The following is a 13,230-nucleotide window of genomic DNA, read 5'->3' as shown; positions in this document are numbered from 1 at the left end:
GCAACTCCCCTCTCCCCTCCCCTCCCCTCTCCTCCCCGCCTCCTCTCCTCTCTCTCTCTCTCTCTCTCTCATTAGCAGGCAACAGTGCAGCACTAATACTATCTCTCACTCTCTGTTTCTGGCAAACAGCGCCCCTACTGGTACTAATAGTCATATACTGGTGCTCATGGCCACATAGGTACATAGGTACATAGGTGAACACGGACATTGCTGTTCCTTGGAGTGGTTGCACCACTCAAAAAAAGCAAAGCAGGTACCGGTACTGTCCTAATCCCTCTCTCTCTCTCTTTCCCTCCTCACCGAGGAACGTGAAAGGCTCCTCCTCGGTGGAGATGACCAGGCACCCGTCGCAGGCCGAGAAGCGGACGGACAGACAGACGTAGTGGTGCTCGGCGCGGGACATGTGGCGCACCACGGACAGCAGGCGGACGGGGTGCGAGTCGCAGGCAGCGCTGAACCGGTTGATGTGGAACCAGCAGGAATACGACAGGCCCGCCACGGGAGGGAAACCACGGCACTCTGGGAAATAAAAAAAGAGGACGCGAGGCGGTTCTATTAGTTCGTTGAGTTCCTTGAAATCAGCTCCGTCGGGTGGAAACCTCATATGTCCGAAACTGTACCTTTTCAGGATTCCAAATATTTTTTTTTGCAAAAGTAGCAGATCAGCAAGCTCAGAACGTGTCGTGCCACGTTTCAAGCTTGCAGATCAGCTACTGTTGATGCAAACACAAAAAGTAAAATTATAGAGATAAGAGGTCTCCCGCCCCGACGGTGACGAAATGTAAAGGTTGAGAATGGCTGCATTCTATAATCTACTCATTAATAAATATTTGCATAGTATTGGGTATTGAAGTTCTTCTCCTACCTCCCCCTATTCCACCCGTCGGGATGGAATCAGCGTTCACTCCTTTCACTGTAGCCAGAGAAGGCAGGACCAGACATCTGTCCAACACAGAGGAGCAACACATGACAAAAGACTCTTGCACTGAAAGCCACTATACTAATGGACAATGTTCTGTATAGAGAGGGTATGTGCATGCATAAAGTGAGTGGCAAATCAAATGGCATAGTGAGTTTAATGCAATCAGATAGGACTTTTCTGTTTGCTTGTATGGGCAGTAAAGGCCAGAAAGTAGGGTTTTTTGCCACTCAGTAGGTGTTCCCGCATAACTTCCGGGTTTGATGATGATTACATACATACCCTCTATTGGTGCGATGCTGGAACAGGACACTCACAGATTTTGTGATTTGTGTGAATGATTGTGTAATACATTGGTTCTCAATCTTGACCCCCAAATTGATATACATTTGGCCTCGGATCCCCATCTTATGTTTTGTTTTGTTTTGAAAAAATTAAATAAAGATTTTTCAAAAATGTGTTCAAGTTCACAGCGATGTACTTTTTTGCCCCCCCCCCCCTTTCTTACCACTATTCTTTACACCTGTAAACCTGTGATGTGGCAATAACGTTTAACGTTTAAAAGATTGTTGCAGGAACTAAAATTAAAAGAAATATATATATTGACCTATATTTAATGAAGGAAGACCATTGAGAGCAAGCTCTCTTTTGCAAGGACGCCCTGAGTACAATCCCACATACAAAAAAATAAACCTTTCTTTTTACATAAGGTAAAATATAGATGAGCAATATTAAAGGAACATCATAATGCGAATACATTGGGGGCTACAAAAAAAAGCGGGTACAGTCGCTATGTGTTGCGTCCTCGACTAGTGCTTTAAATTACTCTATAGAGACAAGACAGTTTAAGAGAGTCCTGGATTTGAAAAATCAAACATTATCTCCTTGTTCAGGGGGAGACGGAGCTTGTAGATCGGCTTGAAGATCAAAACATATCGTCTACTTTTGTGTGACACTGTAGCATGATCAAGTAGGGCGACAGCAACGATATGATTTGTGCCTCTGGTTTTTTCTTGACACAGGCTGTTGCGGCATTTAACTGTACCTGTAATGACCTCAGAGGCTTCTCCAAAGGCACAACACGACACACAGGACTCACCCGTAGCCGCTCTCGCTCATGTCAAACTCCACGAAGGCGGGAGACGAGGAGAGGCGGTGGGGTCTGAAGTTGCGCGGCGCCGTCATGGACACCAGGCTGATGATCTGGTGGAGCGGCAGAGAGGAGGAGGCGGTGGCGGCGGGGGATCTCAGCAGGCTGAAGGACCGATTGAACTTCACCGCTGATGATGAAGACCCTCCCCCCGTCTCCCCCTCCTCTGTCGAGCCGTCTGCCCCCATGCCTGGGGAGGACATCGTTAGACGATGTAATGAATGAAGACTGGAAAAGCCAACGGTGTGTGGGTGTGTGTGTGTGTCCGTTAATAAACTAAAGGTCAAAGGATGGTACTTTGGGAAGGGTTACAATGTAAGACGTTCATCCTCTACCAAGGTTTGGTATCATGAAAATATAGCATCTATTCAGTGGCGGACCCCTTTAGATTGGTCCCCATCTGGGAACCCCCGTCCCCCAAGGACCCCTGGGGGTCCCCAGATGCAACGTTAAGAAGTGATAAAAGGAGAAATGCTTTAAATAGTTGAGTTTACGTACGTAATGACTGATCTTCCTCCTGTCCAGAATCCACTTTCTTGCTTGCTAAGCACATGAGAGGGTCTGCTAGACACAGGAACGTCCTGGAGAAAAACAATAAGCATAAGGAGGAAGTAAGCATCGCAATATTACATTTTTTTGGATATTAAGATTAGCCTAGTTCAATTTCAGACATGTACTGAACCGTAACCACTTCCACCTGCCGCCCCGTCCCTCTTCAAAGCGAACGTTTTCAAAACTCTCTTTTGAAACTCTTTTGAATAGTGTTGAAATAGGGGGTGGAAATCTCCAAAACCGTTACTTTTCAGCATTCAAATTCAAAGGCATAGCAGAGGTAGCAGATCGACGAGCTCAAAACGTGTGGAGATAAGAGGTTTCTGCCCTGACAGTGGTAACCTGAGTTGAGACGTGGTGATGGCCTGAGAGGAGAGCTTCTCCAGGATGCGCGTGACGGGCGGGTGCAGCGGGTGGTCCGGGGCCAGCAGCATGGCCTTACAGTGGGTCAGAAGGGTTGGCACCAGACCCCCCTCCTCCTCCTCCTCACCACACATGACCTGACGGTTCCGCTCCGGCTTGACCAGCGTCTGGATGTGATGGGCCACCGACAACTGGACTTCTGTGGACAGCTGGGAGAGAGAGGGAGAGATTAAACATTACGGCCCATTAAGCAAAAACAGTATGTCAGTGGTGCATAAAATTAGATTTTTTTTTAATCTTTGAAATGATCTATTTTTTTAATAATGCAAGAAACAAAAAAGGGAAAGTGTATTAGAGAATATATGTTTGCATAATAAAGGCCACCAAACAGGACAGGTGTGTACCTGTGGGTCCTCTGGAGTGAACACAGCTGGCAGGAGAGTCATGATGACTCGCACAGCTCCAGGATGAAGAATGGTGTGCTCACAGGTGAATCTGGAAACATTGACAGCAAGTCTGTTTTTATGATGCCACAGAATCCTCAACAATACAGTAACATTTTCAGTGTTCATTTCTCCATCCATCGGATTACTTATGCAAGAGCATGGCCTGCAAGCCGGTATATACCGGTACTGTAATGACTTAAGTCAGTCAGAAAAACTCTGGTCCAAAATTTTACCAGGATTCAAATTCAAAAGCATCACAAAACAACGCGTTTCGTTTTTGTGGATGTCCTACTTTCGATGCTTTTGTGTGAGTGTGCAGTATATGATCGAGTGGGGCGTTAATTTACGAAAAAGCACAAAATAAGAGATAAGAGGTTTCTGCCCGTCCGACAGCGACCATGTGCCGTAGACTGGGACAGCCAGCTGTACCTGGACTCTGAGCAGACCGAGGAGACGCTGAGACGCTGCACCGACAGTGGATACGACGCCGTGTCCGCGTCGGCGTCCGCTCCCTCTTCCCGTCCTGGCTCCGCCGCCCTGTTTGGTTTCTCCCTCTCCCTGTCAGAAGTACAATCGACATGATAATGGGTGAAACAGTGGGTGAAATTTGCTCTTGCGTTTTATTTAGCGGCTAAATGAAACCTAAGGTGTACCTGTCCCTCTGCTCCTCGAGCCCCGCCCCCATGCTCAGCTCCAGGGATGCTGGGTAGGTTCCCGTGGCGAACCGGTCCAGGTAGGACAGCAACCTCACGCAGATCCTAAGAGAGAGAGGGAGGGGAGGAGGGGGCGACGAGGAGGAGGAGGAGGGGGTGGGTGCCGCGACGGCAGCCTCCGCCAACTCCACAAACTGATGGAAGCTCCTCCCCCCTTGGGAGGAGGGTCTGTCTCTGTCCCCCGTGGCCGCGGGGGGCTTCCTCTTGGGAGGGCGGAGGGCATCTTCGTGGGGCGGGGTCTGGAAGCAGCCCAGCTGGAGGAGGGCCTCGGCCAGCCTCTCGTAGAAGCCCCCCGTATGGAAGTGGTGGGCGTTGACCGGGTGGAGGTGCACGGCCAGCGCCAGGACGTGCAGAGCCAGGAGGAGGAGCTCCTCCTGGGAGCTGGGGAGAGGGGGGGTGCGGGGTGACAGCGCCCCCTCCATGTCCACCACCAGGGAGAGCAGGCCGGTGAAGCCCCCCGCTCGCCTGAAGGCGTCCCAGCTGCTGGGGCTCTCCAGGACCTTCAGCACCGACTGAGACCACACAAGAGGGAGTCGGACTGAATATCGGGCAGAAAACTCCTACAGTATGTCCATATTCTAACCTTTTGTGTTTTTTTCCGTAAATAAACGCCCCCTGCGTGATCATACCACAGTGTCACACAAAATTACATCAAATGTAGAAGATCTACGAGCTCGAAACATGACGCAATTCGTGCTTGTGGATCTGCTACTTTTGAATTTTAATCCTGAAAAGTAGCAGGTTTCCATCCGACAGAGACGACATCCATTTAATTCAATACACTTTATTGTTGGATGACGTTTGACAATTACGAACGTCGATTGAACAAAACTATCTTCAATTGTACAATTCAATAGATACTGTAATAAGTGTATGTACAGTATGTGTATGAACGAGTCAAATATATAGAAAAACGGAGCGGACCAAGTGTTTGCTGGTGACCCCCTTGTACCGCCGCCCCAAGGACCCCTGGGGTCCCCGGACCCCACCTTGATAACCACCGTTATAGAGCTAACTCCCCTGAGAGTTCATTTTGACGCATAGCAAAGATCTCCCTCCCAACATTCTACACAGTCCTTTTCTATAGTCAATTAAAACAACAATGTAAAATTTTTTAAAATATAAATAAATGTAACATACATATCATGAATCATTTTTGGTAACTAGTTTTGAGAGGTGAACCAAATGCTATTAGTTTTTTATTAGATTTGGAGAGCTAATCCATCAGACAGGTAATGTGGGAGACACGGCGACGAGAGGCAATGTGATTAACTCAAAGTGGAGTAATCACAATGGCTCTCTGCACGCACCAACCCAACCCGGGTCACACCCTATCCGATTGGCACCTGCTTTAACCAAGTTAACTAAGCACACACAAACAAAACACACACACACACACACACACTAAATGCTCAAACAGGGTGAATGGACACACACATGCACACACACACACACACACACACACACACACACACACACACACACGCACGCGCAGCCGCACACGCTGCTCGCATGCCATCTATAAAAATGGACACACGCAGTGGGTGTGTAACTCACTTAAGGTTAATCAGATGTGTGCGGCGTTGGGACTGATCTGATCACGGCTCAGAGTGCCACCGCTCTAATCGAATGCTAGCGGAGTTAACAGCTAAAATCTGTATTAGCAAATCAATCTGCATTCTGTCCTTAACGCGATCATAATGGTCCCACAGGCAGCGGTAATAAATTCACTAGCTTATTATGCTCCGAGTGCATTACAATGCTGTTGATTGGACGCACACAATGAAGCTGATCAACATACAGTGTGTGTTGTTAAAGGCCTGAGTGTTCATGTAACACTGGGGTACACATGATCAGTGGTGGAAAGTAAACTAAGTACATTTACTTAGGTACTTGTGCTTACTTCTGGACGGGAACCCCTTTTGGTGTTTTAACTAAGCATTATGTTATACTTTAGCTATTGAAAAATAGCAGATCTACAAGCTCATAGCGTGCCACCAAGTGGCGCGCTACGAGCTATTTTTGAAAAATCGTGAAAATGCGGCACAAATCTTTGAATATATTATTCTTTCATGAGACGTTTCTTTTGACGTCAGGCCTAAATGGCCTAAACCAATTGAGACCTGAGACCATATTCTATTAAAGGTCTTCTAAATCATGACAGTTTTCTGAAAAACGTACTTTTCTATGTCAGTGGTTCTAAAACTATTTCATGTCACGGACGCCAAAAATTATATGTAGACTAAATTGGCCGCCGACCCCCATCTGAAAATATGTTGTTCCGGGGAACCCCCAGAAGCAACGTTTTGAGTTAAAAATGTTTGCTGGGAGAAAAACTATCTAAAATTTATAGAAAAACTATCTAAAATTTATCCTGACATTGACTCTACTTGTATAAGATGTCATGTGGAGCCAGCCTCTACTGGACATATGTTCTGGGGATGCACTTCCTTGAACCCATTTTGGAATAGTATTTTTGATGCTTTCTCAACCATCTGTCATATGCCAATTGCGCCCAACCCGATAACTGCTATATTTGGAGTTCCCAACGACGATGCACCAATTACCTCTCCCCAAGCCAATTTCATAGCTTTTGCTTCACTCATAGCGAGGAGACTTATTCTCCGCAATTGGAAATCTGATAAACCTCCAACATTTACAAGTTGGGTCAAGGATGTTCTATCCTTTATACCATTGGAGAAGCTCAGATACAACAGGTTCAAATCCCGCCAGAAATTTGTAAGGGCTTGGTCCCCTTTCCTTGAATTCACCCTTTCACTGTCTTCCGACTTACTGTCTTTTGATGATGTGCCCTAAGTGTTTTTCCTACATGTAATTTGGTTCACTGTGTAGCCCCTTAATCTAGTAAAAGGCTAATTTTATGTTATTGTATTTATTTATTTCATTTATTATTTATATCCTTTGCTACCTGTTTATTTTTTATTTCTTTGTTGTTTTATTGTTGTTGTTGTTGTCTTGTTTTGTGATGGAACCGGGGAGGGTGGGGTATATGTGGGGTTGTTTGTCTACAAAAAATTGAAAATCTTATAAATAAAGTTATAAAAAAAAAAAAAAAATGTTTGCTGGGAAATGGATGGATAAATAGATTTGTCCACATTTTCATGATTTTTCAAAAATAGCAGATCTACAAGCTCGTAGCAGCTTGTAAATCTGCCTTTAAAAAGGGGTGTAATAATAATAATAATAATACCAAATGATAACCCTAACCCAAAACACAGTCGCCCCTGGGGTGCAAATCAGTAAAACGGTGCCTAACCCTATTCCTTCCTAAACATGACCTCAGTAAGTGTGTGTGTGTGTGTGTGTGTGTGTGTGTGTGTGTGTGTGTGTGTGTGTGTGTGTGTGTGTGCGTGTGCTTGCGTTAGAGACTGACACAGGAGATTTTCACTCCCGTCCCATCCCACTCCCACAGAAAATAAATCTGATCCCCGTCCCACTCCATGGTAGAATGACTCTCATCCCCCCCACGTTGTTTAGTCATTAGGAAAGGCAATGGATTCTGTGTTCTTCTTTAATTCAAAAGATACGGTACCAGAAACAGTTAATCTGGGTTTCTGCCCACTTAATCCCGGGGATTAACAAAGAATGTAAATTCAGAAATAGGTCTCATGGTCGCAGCTTACGTATTTCCTGTAGGCGGACTCGACATACGTAGCTGCAGGGTTTAAACCCTCACCAGGCGCACCTCTTCTACTACAGTGAACGAACGGTAGAGTGACTGATGTTAGTCTGCCTCAAACGTTACTCTTTTACCTGATTTTTACTAACACTAACATTACAAAGATGCCCAGAACATCGAGATGAACCTGTTTATTTTATGGCTGCTCCAACAGTAGTGGCAACATTCCAAAAAGAAAAAAAAGGCAAAATATCCACCGCGGGGTCTGAGACCAGAGCCATTGAGTAATGGTTGAGACGAAGAAGTGAAAGGTCCTGAAAGATACATAACGTCAGTCTTACCCAATACCCAATCTTTCTGTTTTATGAACACAAGGCTGCTGTACTTTATACCTCATACTTTAAATGCTTAGTATGTATGTTAGTGTTAGTAAAAAGCAGGTAAAAGAGTAACGTTTGAGGCAGACTAACATCAGTCACTCTATCGTTCACTGTAGTAGAAGAGGTGCGCCTGGTGAGGGTTTAAACCCTGCAGCTATGTCGATTCCGCCTACAGGAAATACGTAAACTGCGACCATGAGACCCGTTTCTGAATTTGTCTATTTGTTTCTCTTGCAAAACTGGCAACACAGCAAGAGAAAGAGGAACTTATGCACACTGTGCACACACAAACGCAATGCACTATGGGTTATAAGAAAAAGGTGAATACCTGCAGCAGGTCGCGTTTCAGGGCCACCTCCTGCGGCGTGGAGGAGCACAGCGCTCCGACGGCCGTGCTCATGAACTCGTCAGGGTTGATCTCCGCCAGCTGCTCCAGGACGTGGAGGGCGGGGCCTCGGTACTGCTCCTCGTCCAGGAAGATCTTTATGTAGGGCACCATGCCCAGGTCCCGCACACACACTACACACACACGCACACACACACACACACACGCACACAGGAACATCTTTATGTAGGACACCATGCCCAGGTCCCGCACACACGCTATAAGACCAGGTGCGCGCACACATCCACACCGATTCACTAAGATGTTTACACCCATATTTTAGGTGTAAAGGAATATTCCAAATTTGGTAGTCTAGAATAAGGCATTCAAATAATACACAAGCACGCAGACAAAAGGGCACACACACAAAGACACATGAGCGTAAAATCTGAAATGCTTTCCCAGTTTTGAGGGGTTTGTGGCATATTGACACTGATATTGTCCCAATATGGCCCTCATTTATCAATTGAGTGTAAAAAATCTGCCCCAAATTCAAGTGTAGGTTTTGTAGTACACTCACTTCGCCACGGCATTTATAAAGTGATCGCAAACAGCAGATCCTTCCTTAATTTCATTCCTAGCAGTGATAAATGTGACGGCTGAAATCAATCTGGCACGCCCTATGAAATCAAGCCTCGCCCTCGTTTTTGCGACATGAACAACTGCAACACGACCACACAACGTATGGAAACCATGGTTACATGATGCAAAAAGCCAATAAAAAGGTTTCCCTCACTTGCCTTGCGATGCCTTGTGATTCTGTGAAGCACAGGACACGCACAGCCCGTGACAAATGCTGTTTTGCAAATAGCTGCATCTCCTCCTCCTGTTCTGTCTGTCTCTGTCACTGTCGTGACCATGCACGTTTATGACATTACTGAATATTAGACTGTCTCCCTGCCTAAACCTTATGTGGTACTGGTGGTAGGCTACATGGTGGTGGTGGGCTGGCTGGGTTAGCCTACCTATAGACAAATTCAGAAACGGGTCTCATGGTTGCAGCTTACGTATTTCCATTACTTAATGGCTCTGGTCTCAGACCCTGCGGTGGATATTTTGACATTCTGTTTGTTTTTGTGGAATGTTGCCACTACTGTTGGAGCAGCCATAAACTAAACAGGTTCATCTCGATGTTCTGGGCATCTTTGTAATGTTAGTGTTAGTAAAAAGCAGGTAAAAGAGTAACGTTTGAGGCAGACTAACATCAGTCACTCTACCGTTCACTGTAGTAGAAGAGGTGCGCCTGGTGAGGGTTTAAACCCCGCAGCTATGTAAAAGTCTGCCTACAGGAAATACGTAAGCTGCGACCATGAGACCCGTTTCTGAATTAGTCTAATTCAGTTTAATTGCTTGCACACTTGGAAATATCCTACCAATTTCATATGACATGCCTTTATGACAGCATGTCAGCAGTTCAGACAATGCTGCTCCGCTTGTGTACGACAGAAAAACAGGTGAGGACAAAGCCTACGACAGCTCCCGACCTGACGTGATTTTTGTCCTGGCACACGTTCAAGTTCAAGGTTTTGTGGAAATGGTAAATGCCGGAAATTGCGGTAATTCCGGCGTGCACCCATATTTTGGCGTACGCCAAAAAAAAAGGGGAACTTTCTCAGGACTTCATGGGCAAAGAAAATCAACTTCAAAATCTCAAAATCGGTCAGAAAGACTGCTCCGACGTGCTAGTGTTAATGGTCTCAATCTATTCGTGGGTGTACCTGACCGAACCTATTTTTAGATGTGCTAGCCATTATCTTAGTATTATCTATCTAATATGCTTCAAAGATAAATGTAATTTTGCTCTCAAAAGAGGAACTACTTGTCACTTAAAAATAACATATAGGGAAGTGAGATGTACAATATGATGGATCATGGGCATGGAGAAATTCAGGTGTCATTGCAGCAACAAAGACAGCAAAGTACGAGAGGCAAGAATAAGATAAAAGAAAAGAAAGTCTAATGAAACATACTGGAATTAGAGTCTGACCCCAGCATACTACGTTAAAAATGTTAACTACACTCAATAGTGATGCCACACCAATATCTAACAAACCCTTTATTAATTTGATTAGCTGCAGCTCTGTCGCTTACATGACGCTTCACTAAAAGGTCAGCCTGCCATGGATTTATTTACCCTTCTGTTTAGTTTTTAATCTGTAGTCTGTACAGTAAAAAATACACAATCAGCCTATGGTTTGATGCCTGTGTGTGTGTGTGTGTGTGTGTGTGTGTGTGCGCGCGTTTACCTGTGTTTCGGATGGATCTCAGGGTCAGGGCTGCCACCACTTTGAGCATGCAGGTGGTAAAGGCTCTCTCACTGGCCTCCACGCCAGACTGCTCCTGTGGACCTGCAGTATACAGGCACAAAGAGAGCCAATCACCTCAGGGCAAAATAAAGGGTTTTTTACCGTTATTTCACTTTCAAACATATTCGGGGTAATTATTTTAAATGAACATCTACTCAGGCTTTTGCACCCCGGACATTATTCTTTTTTTTACATTACATTAATTGTTTTACATTTTTATCAGACAAAATATGGTGTTTGAAGTTACAATGGGTAACTTTAACTTAAAACTGTCTGGGGTGCTCAGACAGCTCACAGAAGCCAGAGTAGACGTTAAAGGACCACTTCACCACTTTTCAACTTCTCTTTCTATAATTGGTCCTAACTAATGTTCATGATAAAATACCACAATTTTTTCCTACTCAGTCTGTGTCTCATAGTAAGGCTTTGGGCAGTTCAGAAACCTGTCCACCAGTGACATCATCGATGTCTTTTTCCTGAAAAGTTGCAATGCAAAAGTTGACGATAATAAAAATCTGAATATATTTTAAAACAAATCTTGTTTAAAAAAATCTGCCTAATGATGATGTCACTGGCGAACGGGTGTCCGAACTGCCCAAAGCCCTCCTATGAGACACAGACTGAGTAGGAAAAAAATGGTTGTGTTTTATCATGAACATTAGTGAGGACCAATTATATGAAGAGATGTTGAAAAGTGGTGAAGTGGTCCTTTAATGACGTCCATTTTGTACACTCTGCGAGTTACAGACATGTAGCTTCTCAAGGACCCCTGGGGTGTCCCCGGACCGCACTTTGAGAACCACTGAATTAACATGTCACCTTAACAAACAGGCCTCATACTGTGTGATGGTGCACAGCACCTCATCGTTTTATTGCGTTTACGTGTCAGCGGTGTGCCACCGTTAACCGTTTCAAAGTGACTTGTTTTGAAAATAAAATGATTGAATTATGATTGAAAGTCTATCCGCAGTTACACATTTTATTGTTCACCACTTTCAACCAGGCGTCCGTATCGTGGCCATGTCATTATAAGCAAAGCAACGGTTTTGAAATGTTTGACATTTTCACAAAGTTGCGTCACAGGTATGTCTGCCAATTTTTTATTTTAAAAATGTTTTTTATTATAATTCTTTAATACATCAATTTGGGGGTCCTTGTCTGACTTGGAAAAGGCTTGAGAAGCACTGATATAGGGCTACACTGGGGACGGAATTGGCTCCCCAATAGTACGCTGACCTAATGGAACCTGGCTGCGTAAGCTCCAGGTTCCGTTCCGTCCCCATAATAGCTCGGCCATAAGGATATAGGGCAGCCAAGTGTTGATACCTGTAAATACCTGACTGACCACATTGCGTGACTGCAATTAGCCCTTCACTAAGTCCCTCCCCAACCCATCCTTGTCCAATAGGCACGTTAGAAGCGAAGAAAGCTTGACCTGCATAGCAACCGTTAAACCGCTAAACTATTTGGATTGGCATTGGACAATCACTTTTTGGGGTGAGATTTAGTGAAGGGCTAATTGTCTGTACAGAGACAATTATACAGGGGGGTGGGGGGGGGGTCGTATCTACCCACATACAGTACCTGTTCTAGTGGCAGGGACCACTCCAGCCTTCCGGAGGATCTTGGCTCTCCTTCGAAGTTCCCCCAAGAGAAGTTCCAGAAAGCCTCCGTCGCTCAGCACTTCTGCTACCAGTCCACTACGCACAGTCATCCTAGAGAGCAGAGAGGAATGGTTATGCACAGTCATCCTATAGAGAGCAGAGAGGAACATCTTGTGGTCTGCTTAAAGGCTCATTCATAGTCTGGATTTTCGGTGGTGAGGTGACCACCGAAATAACGTTGAGCGGTGGTGAGTAAAAACAGAGAGAAGGGCTGGGGTGGTGAGGTCATGTTGTAGTTCGATGCTCACCTCACCACCGAAAATCCAGACAATGAATAACGCTTAAGCCTTGCCTGTCACACTTATTACATAATCGCAATAATTTTACATAAATGTCATAATCGTTTTCATGTTTTTTTTTTTTTTTTATGATATTTCTTTGCGGCTTACGCCTTTATTGATTTTTTTTTAAGGGATAGAAAGTAGGCTGACAGGAAACGGGAGAGAGATGGGGGGATGACATGCGGTAAAGGCCGTGTCGGGTCCGGGAGTCGAACCCGCGGCACACCGCGACTGGATCACCAGTCCGGTGCCCAGACCGTTACGCTACGGCCTGGGCCATAATCGTTTTCATGTTGAGAAAGGTTCATACCTTTTTTAACAATTTTCAAAAACGGAGGAACTAGCCGGTCCACAATCTCACACATTGTGAAGCGCTGAGAGCTATTTCCACAATTTTGTACGATATTTTGAGTATAAAATATGAAATGTGG

General features: G+C 45.1%; 1 protein-coding gene across 5 annotated transcripts in view; it reads right to left on the bottom strand.

Annotated features, from left to right (window-relative positions):
- wdfy4 (WDFY family member 4) overlaps positions 1 to 13,230 on the bottom strand; it is a 111,387-nt gene that overhangs the window by 72,384 nt on the left and 25,773 nt on the right. For all 5 annotated transcript variants that reach the window (XM_083775713.1, XM_083775714.1, XM_083775715.1 and 2 more), the window contains exons 11-21: positions 12,439 to 12,569; positions 10,795 to 10,896; positions 8,492 to 8,682; positions 4,084 to 4,655; positions 3,860 to 3,988; positions 3,389 to 3,479; positions 2,964 to 3,193; positions 2,568 to 2,650; positions 2,019 to 2,259; positions 866 to 942; positions 301 to 519 (exon numbers count right to left, since the gene is read on the bottom strand). In XM_083775713.1, coding sequence (XP_083631839.1) covers positions 301 to 519; positions 866 to 942; positions 2,019 to 2,259; positions 2,568 to 2,650; positions 2,964 to 3,193; positions 3,389 to 3,479; positions 3,860 to 3,988; positions 4,084 to 4,655; positions 8,492 to 8,682; positions 10,795 to 10,896; positions 12,439 to 12,569 — 2,066 coding nt within the window. The remainder of the gene's footprint in view (positions 1 to 300; positions 520 to 865; positions 943 to 2,018; positions 2,260 to 2,567; positions 2,651 to 2,963; positions 3,194 to 3,388; positions 3,480 to 3,859; positions 3,989 to 4,083; positions 4,656 to 8,491; positions 8,683 to 10,794; positions 10,897 to 12,438; positions 12,570 to 13,230) is intronic.

Source organism: Protomyctophum parallelum (assembly GCF_964188405.1).
Source record: "Protomyctophum parallelum genome assembly, chromosome: 10".
NCBI lineage: Eukaryota > Metazoa > Chordata > Actinopteri > Myctophiformes > Myctophidae > Protomyctophum > Protomyctophum parallelum.
This window is presented reverse-complemented; position numbering and strand designations above follow the sequence as displayed.